The sequence below is a fragment of the Leptonotus elevatus genome, chromosome 15 (assembly GCF_054856555.1).
Source record: "Leptonotus elevatus isolate MCC_2025b chromosome 15, RoL_Lele_1.0, whole genome shotgun sequence".
NCBI lineage: Eukaryota > Metazoa > Chordata > Actinopteri > Syngnathiformes > Syngnathidae > Leptonotus > Leptonotus elevatus.
Window position 1 is genome coordinate 9,549,615 of NC_141253.1, and position 26,327 is coordinate 9,575,941.

General features: G+C 39.3%; 1 protein-coding gene across 3 annotated transcripts in view; it reads right to left on the reverse strand.

The window, feature by feature from the left end:
- The window catches only part of LOC147161861 (leucine-rich repeat transmembrane neuronal protein 4-like), a 40,017-nt gene extending 16,250 nt beyond the window's left edge, over nucleotides 1-23,767 (reverse strand). For 2 of the 3 annotated variants that reach the window (XM_086097538.1, XM_086097539.1), the window contains exons 1-2: nucleotides 23,308-23,767; nucleotides 7,549-9,155 (exon numbers count right to left, since the gene is read on the reverse strand). In XM_086097538.1, the coding sequence (XP_085953664.1) occupies nucleotides 7,549-9,155; nucleotides 23,308-23,311 (1,611 nt within the window). In that variant the 5' untranslated portion in view covers nucleotides 23,312-23,767. Of the gene's footprint in view, nucleotides 1-7,483; nucleotides 9,156-23,307 lie in introns of all 3 variants that reach the window. The other variant, XR_015097313.1, reaches the window with a different exon arrangement.
- Nucleotides 23,768-26,327: the final 2,560 nt, after the last annotated feature.

Consider the following 26,327-nt stretch of genomic DNA (forward strand, 5'->3'; position numbering starts at 1 on the left):
GACTCTGGAATTCCATCTAACAATGCATTGGGTGGAAGATTACACCCTGAAAGGGTTGCAAGATAATTTCTGGGTGACTCTGGAAGTCAGTTTGTCATTCAGCATTTGTTAGAACAAAATAATTCTACCACAAAATGACTGGACAATTAAATAATTGGTAATGTGCAGTCAAACGTTTAGTCTATTTTAGGTTCATCCAATAATTTCACTTAAAAGCAGAATAATCATTTTTGTGAGTACTGTAACATATCTCAATTAAAAACTCTGACAATTAGTTACTTTCCAAGCAGTCATTCACAGATAGAGTGTGCAGCAGGTATGGATCATATGCTACGTTATGATTATTCTTAACCATAATTTCATTAATTTAATATATTTCATGAATCTTATCCTGTTCTGGTTCAAACAGACCCGCATCCTATCCAAGCTGACATACAATGAACACCCAATGTTTGCAGTAGACCCCTTATGAAAATGATTTTCCATTGGGTTCATTAGTATTTTGCATCATTCGCATGCAGTAGCCGGAGCTGGTGTGAACTCATTTCCTATTAATAGTCACAGTCACCGTGTGTGACAGTCTAATCCAAAATGTAGTGACAACTCAATGTTCAATTTTCATCATTTTAATCCCTAATTGATATGAAACATTTCCGCTTGCAAATTCTTCTCTTTAAATTATTCAGCATTTCACTCTCACACTATGCACATGAATATTTCGGATTCTACCTGATTCATGACTGGCGCAGTCTGAGTTTGAAGTGTATGGCAATTCACCGATACTGTATTATGAAAACATTTGTCATCAGATTCCTCCAAAGCTTTATGAATGACATGTAAATGCCGTGAGAAGACAAAGTGTGCTGATGATGCGAAAAGCAGCACGAGCAGGCGGGGTGCAAACACTAAGTTATTCAGTTTTCCCCACCCTTGAATCTGAAAACATGCTGACCTTTTCACAAAAAGGTTGCTTTGAGTAATCAATCAAATTGACCAGAATGCTGTCCCACTCTGATCCATCAACTTAGTTTGAAGAAAGGTCAAAATGTTAGCCTAACTGAATGATTATATACAGAATCATACAGCATCATTCAAACTAAACTAATCTTTAATCTTCTTTTCACCTTGATAGTTTTGTGATGTCATTTTACCTTGCACAGATTCAGATTGCCGGATGTAGCCAATCAGCCCTGTAACATAAATATGCCTTCTTTGTATTTCACAGAAGGCACAACACAAGAAAACATGTTGCAACCATTCATTAGGATGTACTAAAACTTCAAAAAATAACGTAATCCAAAGAGCACATTAAAAAGCCACAAAGCTTCTGGCAGAATTTGGCAGATGAGACATCACTGGAGCATTTTGGCAAGTCACATCAGCTATGCTAACCAAGCCTCATCAAGTGTATGTTTCACAGGAGATGCTTTACGGCATCTGGCACCGGGTGTCATCTGTGCAGTGACAAAATGAAGTCTATGCAAATGATTTGCTTTTATGGGCCACATAAAATGATGTGGTGGACCGCATGTGACCCCCGGGCCTTGAGTTTGATAGCAGCTATGTATGCGTGCACATTCACTTCACATCAGCTGGGTGACAATCTGCAGTTTTCTGGCCCAGAATACATTCACCTGTAATGAGCCTTTGTTTTGACAGTTTTATTTATTGCTTCATTAATTCTTAAAGTCAGTATTTAAACAAGTCTTTCTCATGGTTTGGTTGCCGATCATGTCTTTGCACACCAGTGAAGGAAACAATTACATACTTACAAAGTGGTCAAGTTCAACTATGCCTTATTGATTTAATAAAACATAATGTTGACAAAAAGCCCAATAGCTGCAGGAGGCCTTTTACTATTAGAATGGCACTTGACACTTGCCCAAGGAAACAGCAGCGCAAGTCAGATTCTAATGGAAGTGTCATGCTAAACCTTGGATGAATAACAGGCGGAAAAAAAGGCATTTAACTGGAGGAAAATCCCAACACACCCTTAAGGTTCAACTTTAAACAGCATCACAAGTCAGCTAGGGTAGTGCGATGATACAATTGAGTCTACGTGATACCAATTAGGGGCAATTAAGAAAGAAATGTCATCATTCTCCAACTCCCTTTTTAAACAGCACATTTATGCGTATAAGGAGTCTGATACTGTAATAAAAATTTAATGGAATAGGACAATGACAGCATTTAAGATGCAGTAAATTCACCTTAACCTCGTTTATTTATTAACAATAGGAAGGATGGATCTACTGACATTTGAATGATTTTGTGACAGCTTTTTAGGTCCTATCTTCCAACCTTGAAAGACATTCCGTAAATAATATCCACAACCACACGATGTTGATATCTTTTCTGACTGTTGTTGATTTCATGCAGCCACTTTATTCCGTCCTTGTTTGAAATCAGTTGGCCTTCTTCTCTCAGTGAGCAAAACAACTATAAACCAAAAGTGAAATCCAAGGTCCAACAAGAGAAGATTTGAAATAGCAAAACAAGATTGTGAGGAAACTTTGGACTTGCGGGAGTATTGCGACACTTCATTTAGATCCAAAAATCCTTTTTCTATAGCGCTTGTCCTCATTAGGGTCACGGCTGAGCTGGAGCCTATCCCAGGTGACTTTGAGCTCGATGTGGGGTATACCCTGAACTGATCGCCAGCCAATTGCAGGGAACATACAGACCCTCACCCTCAAAGTCAACCTAAAAATGGTCTTGACAGTAATGTGTTGTATGTGCCCCCAGTAGTCTAAACACGACATTCTGATTCGTATTGCATTTGTGGTGAACTTGCTTTCGACTGAAAATGAGTGTGCTTTTTGTAAAGTTGCACCGTAAAATGTAACATATTTATTTTTTGATTGCCCCATTAGTGCTGCTTTTTGGAGGGATATTGAAAATTATTTTATGTGAGAATCAAAACACAAGTTTGTATTGAATGGTAAACACATTAGTACCCTTTTTGAATAGAATAAAAAATATTATTTTTTATACTAATAGGAAATGTCTCTGTGGTCAAAACCAGTTACCACTGCACTATGAATTATAGATGAAAGACAAGGCCCATCATTTGTATGTTTTGTTGGGAAAATTTTATATACACAAATGTAAATGTCAAAATTTTAAACCTTGATTAAAATTATTTTTGATTGAAATTGACAATTATTTTACGTCTCGTAAATTTGTAACAAACAAGAAATGTCATTTGATAATTATTGTCCATGCAGAATTATTTGAAAAATAACTCTCCGAGCTAACTGAATTTTATTAAAAAAAAATTATTTTTGTTTTTAATTTTATTTTATTCTGGGATTCATGTAAATTGGATGACTGGTATTTGTTTAATCATCTATGTTCAAGAAATGCTAAAAAAAAATAAAAAAAAAATAAAATAAATAAAATAAAAAAAAGAAGAAGAAGAAGAATTTTTTCATACACTTTGCCGCTGTAAAAAAATAAAATAATAATTTGTTAGCTAACGGCTTATAATTGTATTTTGAATAAAATATCCCCCCCCCCCCCCCAAAAAAAAAAGGCTGCTCCATGAGTATGATAAAAATGGATGGGTCTTGCTGCTTAACTTTCCAAAAGAACTTTCCAAATAATATTGAGAACCAGTAACAACAGCACTATATTTCCTCTTTTCTCGCCATAATGCTCCCGCAGCTGCTGGTGTAATTTTTTTAAGACTATAGGTGATCGTATTAGCCGAAGCTAGCGACGTGATGCTAACTTCGATGTTCTTTCACATTTTTTGTACTCTCAGAGTATAATAGGCGGATTCCCTGTGAATGGGTTAGACATTATGACAGGAACCGAGTTTCAACAACAACAAACTAAAAATAATAATAATAATAATTTGTTCAGTCTCAGTCATTACAAAATTCCATTTGTTTTATGTTTCAAGGTAAACTTGTAGTTGGAGTGGCATTAAACAGCTTGAAGCCTCGAATTGTTTACTATTGGCACAAACTGCTGCTTATTGGAGTGTGTTAAAGTTCACTGCCACCAGATTATTTTAGCGTTCTGATTGTATTAATATTAAAATTGCTAACTGACACACTAATACTGTAATTGTAATACTGTACGTATTTGAGTTTGCTTGATTTGGACTCTTACTGATTTTGTATCGCAACCACTGCAAAAAGCCATGTGAGGAAGTCATAGAACGGTAAACGATATGAGATCAGGATAACTTGATGTCAATGTAGTTTGGACAGGCTAATGATATGCCTGTGATTGGGGATGTGCCTATGGCATGCACCCTAACTACGATTTCAAATGCAACCGATCTTTTTCACGTGGACCAACACCTGCGGTGTTGTTTTTCATTTGTCTCACAGCTCCCCTGATAACCAGTTTACAAATTAATCCATTAGCAACATGGCACGTTGAAAGTCTGTACCTGTGTCGGCAGCATCATTTCATACCACGTCAAAGTTTTGCGCGAAGGTGGGTGGGTTGATGCTTTGATCTCAAGACGAAGAACACAATTCTACCCCAGCCGCAGGCAAGAGGAGCATGGGGGTAGGTAGAGGATTATCGCATTCAATTTGGGCCAGTTGAGGGGGTGGCTCTATTGTGCCACTGAGCTGCTTCCCCACATGCACATATAAACACTCTCAAAGGCAACGGATCGTTCTGTTATGAAAGCTACGCATTATACAGACACAACTCCAGATGCTGCCAATAATACACTCATCAGGGTTTGTTTTGGTTGTGACAGTACTTGTGCATGCATAGGGCAGCCTTGGGTGAAAAACAACAATTACAACATACCACTGCATGCATTGTCATCCAGCTCATTCTCTGCAGGGACTTATTTTGAGAATGACCTAGCAAATCGAAAGAAGAGGGCATGAAATTGTCCCTCGGTTATATAAAGAGGTTGTTGCAATGAGCGAATGGGAATACTTCTCAACAAGGGGTATACATGCTTTGTCGCCCAAACAGCTGCTCTCGCCATGTGCATGCATCTGTTTGCAGTTGTTATTTGCTGTGAGCTTTGTGAACAAGAAGAGTACCGCAATCACATTTTGGTTGACATGGATGTGATTCTGAACCAGATAGGCCACAGAAAATGGATGACTTGATGGATATCGGTTAATCTATTGACTCGCAATTCTTCATGAACTCGGTCGGGCACAAAGAGGTTTCAAAGTGGGATGGAAAATTCTAGAAAAATGATGTGGTGAAACGACCAACTTCAAAGTAAGTATAGCTTACAGCAGTTGCATGCCTGCTTCCACCTCGGCTCCTAATCCTTTTTTTTAAAGTGACGCCGTACATGGGACAGGGAGCGGAAAATGAAAGTGTTCTTCTAAATGGCTTGTGGAGTGATGCCTGTCAAGTGGAACGGGTCTAGAGGGGAAATTAGCCAGAAAACATGCCAAGCGAGCACTGCGGCTGGCTGTGTGGCATCATTCCCTCCTCAAAGGGGAAGAGGCTACACTCCCACATCTCAAACACAAGGAATGCTTAATGAAACGACCAGAGAGACAAATGTGTTCTTTTCCATTCCTGACAATTCAAAGCCACAATGTTAGCAACCTTGTGTTGAATTATTTTAGACTGTCATTTGTGTTGTCTCATGCTATTACATCATCTCAAAAGTTTCTTTATCTAATTCTTTGGAAGCGATATTTTATCTTTCTCTGATGAAAGCTGTGGCGCATTTCTGTTGCCATTCAATAAAAAATAAATAAAATAAAAAGCAAAGTTGTACCTGTATTTTTTTTTTTTTTTAAGGATTATTTTTGGGAAGTATTTCATGAAAATACCCAACACCAGGATATTATTTATACACGTTAGAGGCATACATTTAAATGTTTATTTTTATTTGTATCTTCGATGTTCAAGTGAGAATATGAGTGTATAAATGATATCATATGAAAACAATTAAGACATTTTTGTTCCTCTCATTTTAAAATAATGTGTAACAAAATTAATTATATGTGTCCACAAAGCTCACATTGTTATCTACTGTCAGATCATGACATAATTTCCAGTGTGGTGTCCCACAAGGCTCAACGTTAGGGCATTTATAGATACTATCTAATTAAAAACCATGACAATGAGGATTCTCTCTCTCTCTCTCTCTCTCTCTCTCTCTCTCTCTCTCTCTCTCTCTCTCTCTCTCTCTCTCTCTCTCTCTCTCTCTCTCTCTCTCTCTCTCTCTCTCTCTCTATCTCTCTCTCAGAAGTTGTCAACTGCATCAATTTCTATATTAGCTATATCATACAATTTTATTCCAGTGGAGCGTCTGCCTCCCACCAGCAATTGAAAACTACAGACAAAAAGAACAGGAGTTAGCAATGGAGAGCATTTACGATTAAAACCCTCACACATACTCTAATGTTGATTGCATCAAACAAAAGCCAGGCAAAAACTGACAAACAACACTTCAACAAAAAAAACTTCAATTCTGTTGTCTTAAAAAAAAAAACTTGTTAATGCGAATTAACATCTCTTTCACCCAAAACATAATTATTTATGCCTGAAGCACAAAGCCATAAATAGAAGCCAAGTCCAACTTCCTTGAAGAGCAAGGTACCCCTTTCAAACATTAAACACTTACTTAAAGCAATTGTTAGACTATTTGTCCTTGTAAGTAATTTCACTTACACATCATCTTGAGAAAACTACATCTTTAAGCCCATGAATAGCCTAGAATTATTGTACCCAGGTGAAATAACTTTATTTCAACAAAACCAATTATTCCCGCATTAATCTTGTGTCCATAATCACTATAAGACTTATCGTTGTTGTTTCACCAAATGCTTCAAAGTATGAAATTTAAAATTGCCCTATTCTCAGAGAGAACACCCACAAATGAAAACTCCACCAAACTCCACCTTCACCCAAAAAGCAGATCGCTTGTTTAGTCAGAAGGAATCATATTTCATTTGAACTGCTACTATATCAATATCAGCACATGTAGTATGACAGCTGACTTTTTATTTTTGAGCAAATATTTCTAGTCAAAAAGCTGATTGAATAAAGCTTGTGATGTTAGTCTCTAACATTAAATACTATAAGCTTGGGATGTTAACAAAGCTTTTTCTTCATATGCTCTCATGTAGTATGACAATCAAATAATTTCCTTCAAATTCAACGTTAAAAAAGCGGCAAACTTGTTATAAAAAGCGCCTTATTTGTTAAAATTGTGAGTCATGCAACACTGGTGCAGAACATTTCTACTAGTGTTAGTGTCCAATTATTCATGGTTTCCATAATATTAACATAAATCCAATACTATAAATTCTGTGAGCTCAATGAATTAAAAATAATTATAATTTTTTTTTCATTCCTGAGGCTCACATATTTCAAAACCCCTGAATTAGAATTAGATAACAAATTTAGAACGATGAGCTAAAGGTTAACTCCTGAATAATTGGAGGTATTAAGCAATGTTGCAAATCAAAACGTGAGTCAAGGTTAATTCATTAGCGTTTTAAGAGGGCATACTTGCTCAAATATTTACCTTTCTGATGAGCCTTTGTTTTTTGAATTAGATTTCTAGTTTTAGGCTGATGCGATGGATCATACCTCACACTCCCTGGAGCTAGACATTGTGCAAGTGCAGGAGCCAGCGCCGTTGCCAAGCACTTCCAATGCCTCCGGAGTGGCAGCAGGGTTGTAGCTCATGTAATACTCTTGCAGCTGGGTGCTTAGGTCCTGCTCCGGCTCGGGACTCTTTTTGCGACACTTTCTCCCCACTATGGATCGCTGGTGGAGCAATCTGGTGGCACCCGGGTAGCGCCGCCACAATACGTAGATAATGGTCAGAATTAGAGACATGCTGAAGAAGAGCGCCACACTGCCCACTACTACTTTATGTAGAGTCATATGTTCCATCTCTGGGGGTAGTATGTGAGTGGGCCGACTACGTGCCACCGAGTCTCTTGGATCTTTGCTCATATGCCCTGGGAATGTAGGTCTAAAAGGTGGGTGTGGACCAAATGTTTGTGGCATGAGTGGAGACCCACTTGTGGGGGCAAATGTTGGCTCATTGGTGGCTTCAGAAAAAAGCTCCGACATTGGTGAGGGCGTCTCAGTCAGAACGTAATCAGTTTCCTCACAAATGCCATGGTTCCTTGTGGCTTCCATAATCTTTTCTCCTTGGAGATACTTTGGGCTGCTGCATATCATCGTGGTGTCTTTGGTGCCACGGAAATTTCTTAACCAAGCCACGAGTGGACATATGCCAGTGGCACAATCCCATATGTTGCCAGCAAGGCTGACAGAAGTCAGTGAGATCCACGCCGTCACCGCCTCCTGTGATACGTTGGACAATTTGTTGGATTCCAGGTTAAGAACTTGAAGGTTCGGCAAGCAGTGGAACACAGCTGGATCCAGGGTCTGTATTTCATTTCCAGACAGGTCAAGTTTCTGCAGGGTATACCACGTCCAGGGAAGTCCTTGATTGACGACCTTGATGCGGTTCCACTGCAGATAGAGTGATCTCAGATTGGCAAGTCGAGGAAACAGGAAAAAGTTTATCCGGGTGAACTGGTTGTGCTCAAGATGCAACTCCATCAGTTTCTGTAACCCTAAAAAGGTGGTGCGGGTGAGAGCCTTGATTCGATTGTAGCCCAAATCCAGAAACTCCAAACTTCGACACTCGAGGAACGCTCGTATGGGAATGTTCGAGAGACCATTGGATCGGAGGTGTAAGTTTTGCAACTTTCGCAAACCGTGGAATTGTCCCGGCTGCAGGATTTCCAACTTGTTGTATGACAGGTCTAAACTACGAAGATTGGGAATTCCGTGGAATGTTGAATTGTGCAGAGAAGTGATCTTGTTCGAGCTCATAATAAGCTCTTTAAGTCGACGGACTCCCTGGAATGCCCGACTGTCGACCGCTGAAATCTGATTGTGATCCAAGTATATCCAGAGAAGCTGACTCAGGTGAGCGAACTGATATGGCAACAGGGTGTGCAGTTCATTGTAGCGCATGGAGAGGCCCTGGCACCCAACTGAAATATTTTCAGGGACATCCAAGAAGCCAGACGAATCACAATTGACAGTTTTCCCCTCACATCGACAGCTATTTGGGCACGTGCGCTCGCCGAAGCTGAATAATAGGGGAACTCGCAAAAGGAGGAGGAGCGGAAAGAGGAGGTGTGTCACTCGTCCATCATTCAGCATAGGACCTAGAAGGAAAGAAAAAATAAATTATTGCCTGGAATGTCATTCAAGTCACATCTATCACCCATTAAGGTGACCCATTAGATCAGTGGTTCTTAACCTGGGTTCAATCAAACACAAAGTGTTCAGTGAGTCAGTATCAGGGGTTTAGCAAAGGTGATGACACACCATTGTTGGCTGCAGGTGATCACGCTACATTGCTTGGTCTATCTGTGCTGCAGGGAATTTGGTGTCCTCATATTAATGGTACGTCGTGAGATTTCTTTATTGTAATCCCTTTGTACTATGTCCAGCAAAAAAAAAAAAAAAGTAATTGGACAAATATGTGCCATATGAAGTCACATGTATGATGGAACGTATGGTGTTCCACAGGGCTCAATTCTAGAGCCTCTGCTGTTTTCTATTGTATCTCCTGCTGAATGTGCAGGGGCAACCGGTGCGGTTCAGTACCGCCAACAAGGTTATGAACCACTGCATTAGATATATTGGTGGCTCACACTATGGACCCCATGGGGAGCATGGCTCAAGCTTTGTCTTTTTTACCTCCTTCTCCCTAAGCGTCTTCCTTTCTTATCTAATATCTCGGGTGCTCAAAATCGAGGAACGGCAGGTTTTTTTTGTCCTTTCTCCCTCTGTTGGTCATTATTGTTGGTTATTATTATGGTTTTTTTTCATGTTTCTTACTCCGTGATTTGTGCATGTGCAATGACAATAAATATTCATTCATTCATATCTTTTGACATATTGTTTCAAGTTATTTTCTGACACACAAAAAAATACATTAGAATTTCATGGTGTATTTCTGCAACAAAGTTCAAGCAAACAATGCACACAGCACAAAACAAGAGATTTTGTATCGCTAACCCCAATAACTCAGGCTATACTGTACTACTGCCCGTTTAAAGACCATTAAAGTAGATGATGCAGGGATTTTACGATGGCAGTGACAGAGATGTTATCCTCATCATTACAAATTAGAGGACTGCGTATTATACAGCGGTTATTTACGGTAGAATTACCACATATTCTCTGGATGGATTAAACTAAACCCTTGCAGTTATTTTCTCTTTCTTCTGAGAAGCACACATAAAAAAAGGCATACTGAAGACACAAATGCAGACTATAACTAAGAACAGTGATAGAGAATGTGAATGATGTGAATTGATGGTGAGTAAATGAGAGTCGGGACAACGTGCCATGTGAAAATGTGTTCTATTAATAAATCTCTTGACTCCTCCAAGCCATAAATGCACTGCAGCTTCCATCTTATCCATTAGCTGCTCTGTGAAGTGGTTAAGTGTTCAATGCACCGGACCCATTCATTAGTTTTCTTAAAATGATATTCTCATTGGAGCAGTTAGAGCCCAAAGAGAGGTGAACAGTTTTCGATGATCTAAAACCTTAGGCGATATGATGTGCATGAGAGCTTTGGCATTCAGACATTTTCTCATTGGCATCGCTGCTTGACAGCATATGTAATTAGCGTACATTGATTCAGTATAGATCCCCGCATAGTCACAAGATTAAGACATAAGTGTATATAAGGTCCCCATGTGAGACTTAACTTGACTCTCTCTATAACTTGATTCACCCACGATTCAGTGCCGTGGTCGTATTCTTTATTTTCATGACACCAGTATTAGAAAAGCTAACACTTCATACTTTGAGTGACTCTTATGGGCAGTAGCAATATTTTAAAGGCAACATTGTGTAAAATACTTCTTCAAAAAGCCTCATCTCTGCTCATGAAAAAAAAACCAGGCTATACAAACTATTAAAAAAAAAAGACTAGTTTTGCTGACAACCAAGAGATTGAACCTAATCTGCTACACAGACATCGGATTATTTCACTTTTTTCCTACAGTTTTCTATACAAAAAAACTCTTGAAAATCTTGACAAATACTGCATAAACGGCCAGTTTGTCTGTCTGTCAACCAGTCTGTCTCATTCATTCATTCATATATTGTGCATCTATGAGTTTGGAGTATTACTAGTTAGCCATGGTTAACTGTTTCTAAAAGTCAAAGGGATCACACCATGTTTTTTCACTTAGTAACCTTTGTGTTTGAAGGAGATGCGATTTCAGACATCCCTTCATCCATTGTGTACTAATTAGTTTTGTTCGTTTGTTTTCGCCAAAAATCGAACATGCAACGGCTCATAACTCGTAAATTGGTGAACTTGTAAATCGTGTTACCACTGTATTTACAACTAAAACTTGTGTGCATATGAAGCACCCAGTAAGGTTTCCAGAAGCTCTCACAACACATCTTTTCATATGTCACCTAAGGTTATGCACTGATGGCAAGTTTTTTTTTTTTAATCCCCAAAAAATGAGACTACTTTCCAGCCGAAGGGTATAGAAGGTTGTGCCAGTCCCCAAAGAGTCAGCTGTCGTGTTGCTTGGCATTGCGACGACTTGATATTTCATCTGAATGCACAACGCTCTAAGCACCGATGCAAAGGCTATTAACCAGAGTGCCTGAGTGGGTTGGCCAACAGTGTGCAGGTCAAATTCTGAAGCACTTCAAACAAATGAAAAGAGAGTCAGAAAACCAACTATATGCACTATTTATTACAAAATGTTCAACTATGCAGCACCTTACGGACATTATATTACAGTTGGCGTTTCATTGCAAAGACATTTTGGGATTAGAATCGGGCACAATAGAACAATCAACCCCCTCCATTACGCAAACAGCCATTTCCCCTTTGCGTTTTTATTTGACTGAGCTGGTGTGCAGTAAGGAATGCATAAAGGCTGCATTTTCATGAAATCAAGTTTCAGCAAAACCAAAATGGAACAAACGCCTAATAAATGTCACTGCTGTTGTTTTAGTAGTTACCGTATTTTATTGTTCAATGACTGCAGTGAGAAAGCTCATTAAAAGAATAAAGATAGAGCCTAACAGTTTTGTGCAGTATCACAAAATTATGATAATGGTGTGTGGTAGATCTGTGCCAGTGCAAGCCTCGTATAAGGCGTATGGGAATTTGGCAGACGGCTCTGTGCCATGTTGGGTGTTCTGGTACTTTGAGGGCATGCCCCCGGCGCACTTGACAATTTGCTGGCTGAAGGAAGATGAAGAAACTTTAAGCCTGCTGGAACCACATCTAAATATTGGCACAGGTAGTGTTTCATATTTTTGAGTGAATTTGCTCAATTCATTAAATGCATTTACTCACAGCTATAGACGAATCAGGGCGGAATAGTAGTGGTCTCCAAATGTCCATTTCCCAGTGGTGATCTGTGATCTCTCTATATCCAATTTTACAATAATAATAATAATAATAATAATCTGCTCATTGAGGTCTGCTTGCAGTTAGTTCCTCAACATACTTTATGAATTTCAAGCTCCTCCATGGACTCTACTCCAGAAAATCTGATTCTGCTTCCACTATGTCAATGAGTATCAGCTCACCTCTAACACAGGACATTTAAAAAAAATAATAATAATAAAAAGAAATGAGAGGAGCTGCTGCAAATCAAGTCGTCTTTTTTCACACCAACAACAGTGCTCAAGATGCCTGCGCCAACGCTTGGTGCAGCCCGCCCCCACGCAGAGATAGACTACGCTTCACGATAGACGATTTTTAAATTTAATCTCAGATTTTTTGTTTTGTCAGCAGATAATATTGAACATTTCAGATCAAAAATTATTTCACATAAAATGTTCTCAGATTTTTTTATGAAAAACAACTTGACACACAATTACAGTATATCAACAAATGGCTACTATGGCTCCATTCTATGAGATAGTAAATTAGCCAGCATTAGTTAGCGGTCGGATTAACATTATTGTTGGAGCGTAATAGCCATTTAGTTTTCGTTGACGAAATTAACAAAACGAAAAAAAGAGCCCATAATGTAAACTAAATCACTAATGTAATGGAAAATTCAAGACGCCGTTGTTTTACACCACAGCAAATGAATCTGTTAAATTAACACTTTTGTGCGAATCAAATCAGATAATTATTAGAAAGTTCAGCTTCACTCGATCTCTTTGCCAGTCAGCGAAGCTGCTAGTTTGATAGTGTATGATGTGTGACTGAGCTTAGGCAAGCAGAATCTGAGATGGGCACTTTAGTATTGTGATTTACGACATAACTGACCACGCACACTTAGATTTAAGGCACATAAAATGAAAAGCACTCCCAGGGCTTAAAGTATGTGACATATTATAAGTCATGAAGACCATCTTATGCGGCGGCGATTCACTTGACACATTGCCATTACAATATTGAAATGAAGTATGTTTTTAGCCAACTAAAACCTAATATTTCAGAGACAATCATTTAAAATTTTGATGTCAGGTGGATTATCAATTTAGAGCAAAAGCAGGTAGTTGTCTGAAGTGACTTATTTATGATAAAGGCTTATTTGAAAACAACTGGAGCTGTGCATAATAAACCAAATCGAAAGGAGAACTTTAAATACTGTCCACGGTTTTATACCAGAACAGCAACACAGTACTGAAGGAAAAGATAGCTGGCTAATAGCAATGAGTAATGGCAACCGGACCAATTACATTACAAAGTGATGCGATGAACACTCCATTTTGTGAGCTCACTTTTGCTGACCGGCTTAGTGGGGGTGATGTTATAATCAAGGTCTCATGAGTGCGTTGACCTCCTCAAGTATAAAAGTAGATAAATGAAGGTCTGTGCTTCAGCTGCTCGTTGGCTCTTTCATCCGAAAAGAAGAAAGACTTAAATTATTAACTCGTCAAGCCCTATTGCCACCTTAAGACATTTCTCAAAGCGCGCCCATTAGCATTCTAGATCAGTATGAATATGCAGAAGGGTATGTAGAGTAGAAGTCCAATTCCGCCACATGAATAAGTGGCTTTAACAGACGTCAATTTCTCAATGTCATTAAGTGCTGTGCTGCAAGCGCTGGTTTAACTTGTTTATAGATTTGTTGATGATGTTTATCACGGTTACTTACTGTACTATATGGATGGATTATTATATTTTTTTATTAAAAAAAAAAAATTTTAATTAAAAAAGGGAGCAATGATGATGACATTACCGAATGAACAATACTGAGCTCTTTAAAAAAATAAAAAATAATAAAAAAAATTAAAAAATGGATGGATTCTTATTGACTGGTTTGGAGTGGGTTGATTATTTACTCTTTCACTGCAATATAAAGTCATCTTGAGCCCCATAAAACCTAACAAACATGTAAGGCAAATGTAAAATAGATTGTCACAAACTGGTCTCCCTTTCAAAAGAAGAAAATATGGAGGCTGGAATTGAGTGATTGTTTATCTTTTTGTTCATATTTCACAATCCCATGGCTTCTACTCTTTCAAACGTGACACACAATGAAGCTGAAAATTATTCAGAACGGATGGATGAGCAAATTTTAAAGTTCTGCCGTCCAATTGAAAACAACCACAAAGGTGTTAATGGTTTTTTTTGTCCTAAGGAAATTTTGAACATTTAGTTTGCGAAACTTGAATAAACCCCAAAGGAATCACGCATTCACTGCCAACACTCGCAAACATTCACCCCTCAGTGTGATACGGGTTTATGCAAACAATAGTAGCATTGGTTGTTTTCCCGAGGTTGGCTGCTCTGCAATTTTATCAAAACAAACTCACATTTTGAACTGTTTATCCACCCTGTCTGTCAAACATCACAAACTTGAAAGAATCATCTGAAACAGCCAAATGATAACTTGATATCACACATTCTTGTTGATTGGATTGGGGAAAGCGAATACGGCAACGTGATTGGGTAACAGTTTTTTTGTCCCCTATATTTAGACTTGAATACAGCACATCCACAATTGAAATTACAAGGTTGCAAGCTTTGACAGAGTGGAAAATAATACAAGTGGACAAAATGTGTTCCTGCTGTGCGAAATGCACAAAGCAATGCGGGCCGGAAGATTATTATTTTATTTTATTTTATTTTTTAAAGCAAGTTTCCGTAATCTTCAAGCATGTTTGAACAAAGGTTTGATAATATTAGACACAGTAATAGCGTATTTCCACTGAAACCCAGCACGGCACTGCTTGGCTCGCTGGCGGGTCAGCTCAGCCCAACCCATGCACGCACTTCGAAGAAGAACACGAAGACTTGTCGAAAAAGGACACAGTTGGTAAGTTATTTTGTTTTTCCCCCTCGCCGATGTCCATTACTGATGACATCACAGGACCGACCGCCCGATCAACTGCCGTGGTGTTTTTTTACGTCACGTTCCGGGCTCTTGGCTCGCTCTGGCCCAACATAGGCGTGAGGGCCGCGAGCAGCTCCGCACGGTCCACTTCCGACACGGTCAGCTGGAATGGAAACGCTGGCCAACAACCGTGCTGGTTTCGCATGGTGCGGTACTGGGCTCCAGTGGAAATACGTTAATAATAAATGTCTCTATCAGACGTCACCATGAGACCCGAGTTGGTTTTTATGTGTTTTTGTTACTTTTATTAGGCATGTGCGGATAACTCGTTTGATGGTGCTCCACAGTTTTAAAAATTCTGGGTTTTAATAACTGGTGACCGGGAATTCAGTTTTTTTCCCCATTGAGGGGGGGGGGGGGTATGTCTAAGCAAGGCATATTATCATTGGCTGCTTGCAAAGTTGAGTAGATGCCGCTTTGAAGTTATCCATCCATCTTCTACCGCCTATCTGAGGTTGAGTTGCCTTTTTGGGCTATGGGTGAAGGCCCGACCACCAGATGCTCGCCTTCGAGACCCACCTCCAGGTCTGGCTCCAGAGGGGGGCCCCGGTGACCTGCGTCCGGGCAAAAGAAACCACCATCCAATATTTGTACTCATCATAAGAGGTCAGTGAGCCATGTTTTGTCTGATCCCTCACCTAGGACCTGTTTGCCATGGGTGGCATAAAGCCCCAGACAACACGATAAGGTAACTCACGGAGGTGCTTTGAAGTTAATTGCCTATAATTAACTTTTTTTTTCTCCTGAATAAGCAGAGAGCAATTACGCACAGGGAATGAGAAAGAGGGAGCAAGAGAAAGAGACACTGCCAACACAGATACATTTTTGCTCTGATTAATGTGTGGTCCAAGAAAAATAATAAAAAACTGTACCAGCGGGCACTAGTTAGCCCCGAGGACAATATGAGTAGCTCATGGATCTTTTCTAAAAATAGCTCACAAGTGATGGGATTTTGTGACTTAGTACGGTAAGAAGGATTTCAACAGAATTTTACATTCGTTCATGTATTTAAACTTAACATGGTACACGTTTCTTCTGTGCCAAATATTTTGTTATATTTATATATATATATATATTTATATAGATGATATATATTTTGTGGCGTCACGGTGGCTGACTGGTTAGCACGTCTGCCTCTCACTGCAGAGGACGTGAGATCGTTAATTGAACACTCCAAATTGTCCATAGGTGCGATTGTGAGTGTGGATGGTTGTTAGTCTCGATGTGCCCTGCGATTGGCTGGCAACCAGTTCAGGGTTAAGAAGATGGATGGATATATATTTTGTTTAAGAATAAAATAGATGGTGTTCAATAGGAAGAAATGTGCTGTTTTCATTACACAAATATTTTTTAAATGGCATTTTAAAGCAATAATTTGAATACTGCAATATCTCTGCTCACAGTTATCATAACATCAGAATCTAATATTAGCTCATGACAACTTTAAATTGAATTCATAAAATTAACAAATATTTTCCTCCTGTCTCAAAAGAGCAAATTGTTGCTACTATGCCATCGCTGGCTTATAACAAAACAAGAAAGAGTGAAAAACTTGAGACCATTTCTGTGCTTCGAAGCTCAATTTGGTATTTTTTTATCTCATTTTGAGAACTCTGTTTTGCTACGTTTGCTATTTTGCAACTGCTGAGTTATTTTGTTGTTGTTGTTGCACGATAAAGGCAAACGTATCCTCTAAGTTATCCCTCCAAGTACGTTGCACACACTGAGGATGAAAAGCATATACAGCAATTTCAAGATGAGGTGAGCGCCTCAGCTCAGCAAATAAATGCGATGGAGTTTATTAGCTGATGGCTGAGAAAGCGAGCAGACTTGATTGCGCCTCTTGTCACTTAACATGTGTGTGTTGCACTTTGAAATCATAGCAGTTTACGGATCCAGGCTTGGAAATATCAACTGTTTCCGACATTACCGAGCACATTTCACATCTTGTTTATAATTGAAGTCTCATGAAATATCGTTTTTGGCTGCAATGCATTGGGCTTGGCAATATGTATTCAAATGCAAGCAATCAAAATCAAAACTAGACCGTACAGGATTCTGCTGCACAACAAGATCCAAATCTAGTTTCGAGCAGACAACTGTATCTTGTTGGCACACAGACTCATTAGCGCTGTGATTGTTTCTCTCCCTGTCACACCGGAATCTCTGACTTTTGGTTGGCTGTGTCCCGCCCGCAGCCTTCCCATGGACTCAAGCAAATTAAAATGAGACTTTTCGGATATGGTGATTCATGCAGATATCGCAACTATAACTAGAAATAGTTCCCTCGGAAATTGCACAAGAATACAAGAGAAACAGATGAATCAGGAGAATCTGTTAAAACGTGACAAAATTTGCCTTGCTGGGGCTATACTGACAAATGTGAAGATTTGTACCTTTCACACGATGCTCGCAATACATTAACCTTGTGATTTCTAATGATATTCATGAGGGAGTTAAAAAAAAAAAAAACTACTGTAAGGTTGCAACAGGAGCAAAGATAACACACACGACGTAAAAAAGAAAATTAAACTATTAAATAACAGCGATGACAAACCGAGCGAGCAAAAATAAACAAACAGTAGAACCAATAACAGAACTAAAATATTCAACCGTATAAGAATACACTAGTTGCGAATAACAGAAGATTAGAAAAAGTCACTACACAAGTGGGATGGATACAGGGACAAATAAAAAGGTACAGTTTCTAAACTACGCACATTTAGAAAACTGGACAAAAGACTAATCTACACAAAACAAGGAACAAAGTGGGAAAAGAGATACCGGAATTACTGGAGACCAGAAACCAGAGAACTGTGAGAAAAAAAAAAATGAAACAGTTCAACACAAACAGGATCATGACTGTCAGGTCATCAATGCAAAATGACACGCAAAGGTGCAAGACCAATGATGGACTTTTACTTGGACTCAGTAATTCAGATACAACATATTTTAATTCTTCCTCATGCGTATATTACACTCTAAAAAACTGTTGGGTCAAAAGTAACCCAATTATGGATCCAAAATGGACCGATCCATTTTATGGCTCAATTTGACCCAACTTTCTCGGTTGCTTAATACAAAACGACCCAATATTTTCACCCAAGTAAAGGATCGGACCAATATTTATGAGTTGTTTTACACTAAAAGGCCCATTTCTTGACTCAAAGTTGGCTCAAATAAACCCAAGTCGAGGATCGGTCCGTTTTCGAACCCAACTGTTGTTAGAGTGTACCTTCTTGAAACTTCTGGAAACCTTGCAGCTTATAACTGTGGTTTAGTAAGGGCTTCGTCTGTCAATTTAGTTGAGCAACTTACATGTCACTGTTGCCTGAAAGACATCCCCCCCACCCCCCACCCCCCGAGGCTGAGAGCATATAGGGATCTAACTGGACAATCAACATTTAAGACCAAAAAAACAATAATCATTCTATAAATGTACAAAACTCACTCGAAGCACATTTTCCAACTGCGAAATTCTGGCACAGATGAATTTTTCCTCTCCCATGGCTTAAGCAGATGATTAATGCAAGGCTTTATTCACAATGGTTCACTTGGTGCCAGGAATCACGAATCAAAACCATTTCACTATATTACAATGTCACTCCCCTTCCATTGTCTCCCGCTTCCATTTTGTGTAAACTCGTTAAGGATGCTTGTAATGACCGTGCGCTTGCTACTATGACAGCGACTGTAGACGGACATAAAACTGACTGACCGTTTCCTACAAGCAGCCAGCAGCCTCCCCAAGAACTAAAGTGACCTCTGTGTCCCTAGCTATAAATTACGGCAATGTTGGCTAGCCGTGTCCAGATCCAAGATTTCCTGGGAGGCTTAGTTTGGTGGGAGTCTATTAGCATTTCCTTGGTTTTACATGAATCAATTTGCATCTGCCAAACGGTGACTCTATCCCCGAACTCTTTTCGACCTCTGTCCGTTATCTTCCTGCAAGAGAAACATCGGTATTCCACAGCCGCTGCTTTGTTTCCTCCTGGCTGCTACAATCATTTCAAGAGGTCACGGATCTGAATGTTACCCCCTGAGACACGCTCTTTCACCTCCGTTTTCGCTCGCGTGTGTGCGGTGGATGTGTTTCGTTCTCCCCCCTGGGCGGTTTAATTACATGTGCCAAGAAGGTTATGTTTTCATTGCCGCTAGTTTTTCACTTTGTTTGTTTGGTTTGAAGTCCTGCAACTTGCCATCTGGAGATCTGCCTACTTGGAATGATTCTAATTTTAGTTAGTTGATGAATTAATGAAGTAATTGAAACGGAATATTGTATATTGTGGAAAAGCGGTATGTAAATTCAGTGTGATTCTTTTCAGAACGCTGTGCTTTGGTCAAGTGTGAACGCTCGTATCAAAAACGTTTCAGTGCACCAAGCAAGTGGATCAATGCCACTTGAAGTGGTGGTCTCAGTCCGATTGCAAAGTTTACATGAGCTGTAAGAACAAGATTTCTCTCTCTCCACTTGATTGTTGTAGAGAAACCTTAAGTTTAATGATAGAGGTGTGTTAAGTAAGCTATTATTTGGGGGGAATAACTCGTATGGTCAAAATTTGTCATCATTTCCATTGATTTGCTAACACAAATCGTTTTTATTTATCCAATGCAGTCGTTACGCTTTGTTAGGATGATAATAAAGCATGTCTGCTTTTATGCTGGTTTTTTTAATGCTGTGGATGTTGCTTTAATTGAGAAGCTTTATTATTTGAGGCTTTCAGGATCATTTAAAAATAAAAGCACAAAAAGGAACATAACAGACCAAAAGGCAAGTGTTTATAATTTAAGTTATTCCTCAAAATGTTGTTTGCATTTATACACACTATTGTCTATAAATCATTAATATTCCATTAAAAAAAATTGTTTTCTTTCCACACAAATGTGTATCTTTGCAAAATAATTACTCCTCCTCCAAAGACCAATTACAATCTCTTGTAATGGAAGAATGTGTATCATGGAATAAATTGACTTTTTTATGGTCACTTTCATTATTATTTTACAAAATAGAAATGCTGCTTGACTGTACTTTTGGAACAATTCTGTTGCTATTTGAGGCGAGACAGCGTGCATAAAAGAACACGGATGCTTCACTACTGCGGATGGCCGTCAAGAGCCACAAACTAGACAGGACATTGGATACACCGGAACCATCTAATGAGATCCAATGCAAGAGTTATACATGTGTGTGTGTGTGTGTCTGGTGTGTGTGTGTGTCTGTCTGTCTGTCTGTCTATATATATATATATATATATATATATATATATATATATATATATATATATATATATATATATATATATATATATATATATATATATATTAGGGGTGTTAGAAAAATCGATTCGGCAATATATCGCAATATTATAGCGTGCAATTCTTGAATCGATTCGATATGCGGTCGAATCGATTTTTAAACATAATTTTTTTATGGGAATATTCAACAAAACGTTTTACTTAGGGTTAGGATTTACACATTAACCACGGAAGAATGTTATATTAATGGAACATTAAGCCTTAATATTTAATTTCAGTGCTGTTCAAACATGAAACAGAGCACTGCAGAGAGGGGGTAGGGGCGGTTTTAGAGATTGTTGCCCAATCTACAAAAACGGACGCCCTTAAAAAAAATTGGCAAAAAATGTGGGTGGGTGGGAAGCAATAAAATCTTCCTTGATATGTGGAAACTGCCCCCTTCCCCCTTATGCACAACCCTGCATAAAACATAAGGCAATTACACATACACAATTTGCCCAAGTTACCAGATGTGAAAACTACATATACGGACAAAAAAAATTACAGCACACATACACAAACAACTTTCATAAAGAACTTTTGTAGGAATTCACTCAAGTTTACAAATGTGGACAATTAAGTCTTCTAATTTAGTTGATATAGGATTAGCCGATAGCAAAACCCAGAATCCAATGACTACATACCATTATAAAAAAAATTAAAATACATCAACACAGTTTATTAATTCTGTGTCATCTGAATTAATAAAACCATCCCCAGGCTACTGTGGTTGTGAACAAGCTAATATTGCTGAATTCCTGTATTGTTCTTCTTCTAATTGTCGACTTTACTGAAACATTGATTTAAAAATGTTCTTCTTTTTTTTTTTTGTATTGTGGCAAAAATTCAAGTGACCTAGCATGCTAGTGGCTTACCCAACACATTATTTTGTTTTTATAGTTTATTTTATAATTGTGGTCTTTAATTTCAATGACAACCTTCCTTATTGAACTTTCAGACCGCCTCTTGACCTGAGCGGTTTTTTTGCAGGGTGCCCTATTCTCATACTCGCTTGTTATGTTGCTCCTAGCTTGTTTAGAGTAGCAGCACACCGCTTATACTGCAAAGCAGTGGTGTCAAAGTCCATTCCTCGAGGTCCCGAGTCCTGCATGTTTTGGAGGTTTCCCACGTTCAACACAGCTGATTCATATTTAAGCTCATCAGCGAGTTCTGGAGGAGCGTGATAATTATCCTGATCATTGAAGCAGGTGTGTTGAAATAGAGTATCCTCGAAAACATGCAGGACTCAAGCCCTCGAGGACCGAATCTTGACACGTGTGCTGTAAAGGAAGAAGACCAACGCAGACAAGCACAAAATGAATGCAGGCACACTAAACCATATTGTTGGAAGATGTCACTGGGTGTAAAAACGATCTGATGGCTGCATTTGGGCCACACGTGAATTGTACAAGTGACACAATTCCGACTTATCTTTCCCAATTGGCAGAATTCAGATGATGGATTGAAATAGGATACCTTGGTGGGTGAACTTGAGTTACCCTTTATATTCGGACAAATGCATGACTTTGTTGAATAACTAGCTGTTATTAAATATTTAAAAGCATCATTTTGAGTGCAAATTAGTTGCAATAAGCTGCTCGTGAAAACTCAGCCAGTGTTTATATGTGTGGGCAGCGTGGAAGGCCCTCTGCCTGGGTCATGTACACTCACAACGCGTGTGTGTGTTGCAATATAATGAGATTAAGCAAATACTGTATTCTGCCTCTACCACAATAATAATGCTCAATTTTGATTGACAATTTCAGTATTTTTTTTTTATACTTTGCTGCTCTTGTGTAGTTAAATCAGTTGACCAAAATGTGTTTGTTTTTCCCAGCCTTAAATTACGACAGAAACAATAGCATGATGCAGTTCTGGTTTTATCACTCCTAACGAGCACAAAACTGACATACCTATAAACCAAACAAACGCACGATTGTGTTTGTAAATGTAACGTTTGTAACACAGCTCATGTGACGGGTCATATTTTATTCTCACCTATTTTAAGTGTTTGTTTGGACAAACAAAAAAATGGGAAGGAGCTCTTTGCAAACATACGCATGCGAGCAAACATGGAAACGAGTCCCTCACTGCATATCCAACATCATGGGCATGCAAAAATCCTGATATTTTTCATCCAAAACGCAACACTGTGTTTGAACGACTCTACCCCACACAGTCAAAATGAAGATTGATTGAAGCTGCAGAAGGCAAGGCAAGTGTGGGTTTGTGGCTCCTGAGCTGTACCTTCTGAGCACTAAAATGGAGGAGGCGTGTAGGATGAGATTGGAGGAGCTGTTTGAGGAATGATGGGGGGGGGGGGGGGGGAACAGAAGTTAGAAGAATGACTCAAATCTGACAGCTTGCGATGCTGTGAAAAAGTGTGGACTGATCCCTGCGTTTCCATTTGGCTCGCATGTTTTGATTCACCTCAATTAAGTGCCGTTAGGTCGCATCTATTCTACATTCCACATCAAAATGTGACATGATCTCCCCTTCTTAATTGTTTGGTTCACCCTCGCTGCAAATCATTTTGCACATAAGTGCATGGTGAACGTACGGTGGGAGATTTGAACAATTGATGAAGAACAATATACAAATTGTCAACGAGATGAGCACGAGATGCACCTAACGACATTTAGTACATGTTTTCCTGCCCTCACTTACTCACCCATGTTGTCTCATCCGCGCGTCCGCTCCGTTCCTGGTAAACAGTAGTGCAATCCTATCAGCACCGATCACGACTTCCCCTTGCGTCGCTTGTCCAATCCAGATCCTCAAAACCGGCAGGACCCTCTCAAGCAAGCGGTGAATCACCTTCCATCACTTCGACAAAAAAAATAAAAAAATGAAAATCTTCCGGCGATTCAAGCGTTCAAAGTTTGTTCCAATGCTCACTGACGCTGCGTAACTTGCCACGCACAATCGAAAATGTCTCATCAAAACCCGATTTGAGAACGGCTCTTCGGATTTGAAGCATGATTTTAGAACGGGCCCGAAAACAAAACACAAATCAGCTCGTTTCAAAAGTGGAAGGGAAAAAAAAAAAGTCAAAAGGAGCACGCTTGTGACGCAGAGATGGGCGCAGCCTCTTTCCCGAGCAGGTGCTCCATGCAAGCGCACGTCAGCAGTGTGCTGGATTTGCAGGGGTGCGTGCTCAGCCTACCCAGATGCGTGTGCGCGCACGAATGCGTGGGGTACGCGTGCGCGCGGGACAACGCGAGACAGCGAATGTGAAAGCACTCCATGCATTGTTGAATAGCTGCAAGCGCTTTTTGGTCAAATATGAGATTTTGTTGTTTGTTCCACCAAACTCAATCGCGATTGTGTTGGAGGGGGGACATGCTGGAGGTTTGTAATTATTACGGGGGTTTGAGTGGGTGCAAGCATGAGCCAGTCTCACGTTGCATAATTAGTGCAGCTGGCAATGCTAAATAAATGCAGTGCTTCCGTTGATCAATAAGAACATATTATGTTGTCTTCAAATATATAGTGAAACGTTGAGTATTTGTGAAGTGGTGTTGCTCTGTTTACTAATTCGCCATCAATGTAGTGCATACTCATCATTTACTTTACTTTAGCAATTGCTCCAAAAACGCCGGTGGAACTGTGTATTTGAATATGAAATGTCAGACCACCTACTGGGAACAGTGCAGGGAAACTTTTTGAAGTCATTGTTACTCACAAAGTCAGGGCAAATAGAAAGACTATAAAAAATTAGGGATAGGCGAGTACCGATACCAGGTATCGGTATCGGGCTGATACCAGACATTTTTTATGGTATCGGTCCCGCTCTTGTGGCCATTTTTCGGTTAGGAACTAACGGCTTAAATGGTTATTTTGCATTTATTGACCGCCACAGGTACCTCGGGTACGAAAAATCCGAGGGTTTTTTCCTGCCCAGAGTACTCGTTTATTTAAGGCTTTAGCGTAGCGGACGCGCGGGCTACTTTTAATTTGGACACTTATATCACCAACGCAAGGGAAGGAAGAAGAAGCGGATGTTACTTATTTGATTCAAGCAATAGGAACGAAGGAATTAAAGACAAAAAATCGAAGGGGCGCATGGAATGCGGAAATGGCGGTGACGACGAACAAGGTTTCCGTAGGTAAACTTGCGGAAGGATCATTTCCGGCGAGCAGGTAGTCCACTCCCGGTAAGTTGCCGCATTTGCGCCCAAGTCACCATAAATGGAGCTAACTATACGATACATGAATATGTGTATATGTCAATAAATGGAGAAGTGTCTATGCACAGCCTCCTATGGTTGATTAATGTTGATTAAAAAAAATAATTTTAAGTACTTGAACTACTCTTTATCCAAGCATTAATATATTTAATCTGAGTACTTCAGTACTCAATAGAATTTTCAGTCGGGTATTGAAATAAAATAAAAAATAAAATTAAAATACTCTATAGTTGCACCCCTACTGTATTTCTTAAAAGGAAGTTGTACGACCACATATTTTGATTGGGACTTTTTTTTCCTGGCCACTGGTATATTTGTTTCATTTTATGTATCTCTTTTTTTAATTCCTTTTATTGTGTGCTCTATGCAAAATGACTTTTATGAGCAAATTGAAAGAATATAATTGCCATTGTCAAGCATTTTTAAGGAAATTTGCTACAATTGGGATATATAGGTCTTTAAAAAAAATCTGTCCGTTTTTTTGGTGGAAATTTTATGTATCAAATGTATTATTGGTATCGGCACTTGGTATCAGTATCGGTGAGTACTGAAGATTTGAGTATCGTATCGGTATCGGTCTAAAAAAAGTGCTTTCGAACATCCCTAATAAAAATGCTGTTGTCGCTTCTCACAGTGATTTCGATGCCTAAAAAGATGAAGAAAAAGTGAGCTGGAAACTAACCCAGCTGACTGACAGTTATTCTCCGTGTTTTTGGACGTTGTTGATTTTATGGGTTTTGAAATGATTCAAGTATTTTGTTTACCTTTTTTCGTTTTTTTGTTCAATTAAATTACTTTTTGAGCACCCGTGCTTCGCCGCCTTGCTTCAACCGTTTCCCCGCATTTGGGTCCACACCAACACCAGACCTGACAGCGGGCTTGCTGACCACTTCTTGATCACCCTTCAATAACTTGTAATGCAAAATATGTCTTGTGTGTGACACACCACAGAGATTGTTGTCAACAACCCTGTATCAATAAAACGTGGCGGGTGTGTCCGTTGAACGCGCTGAAAGCACGCTGCAGACAACAGTGAATACATGCACAACAAACTTGATGCTGGCTTACACAATATGAAATCTCTATAGGAGGCTCACCTTCAAACTGAATGGTGCACTGCTATCGACATAGACAGACAGGAGGACACTGTCCAGCGTGGCAGAATGAAAGGCAACATCCCGGTGGGAATCTCAGTGGACTTAGTAAGCAGCTCAACTTCTTCCTTCAACTCATGCCTGCAGCCCACATCTGCCACTGAGTCCCGTTAGAGTCATAGAGAAGTGAAGGGGAAAAGAGAAATGTTGGAAAAACAGGCGAATGCGATATTGTCACAATTCAGGACTTCCTACTTCATTATTGCTCTCCCGTACTTCCAGGTTATTTAAGAAATCATTTAGACAACCAGTGCTGAAAGGTAATTAGTGGGTAGATGTTGACATATAATTCATCTTCAAGGCTTGCTGATTTTTTTAAATTAGATTTTCTTGCAAAAGCTAGTAAT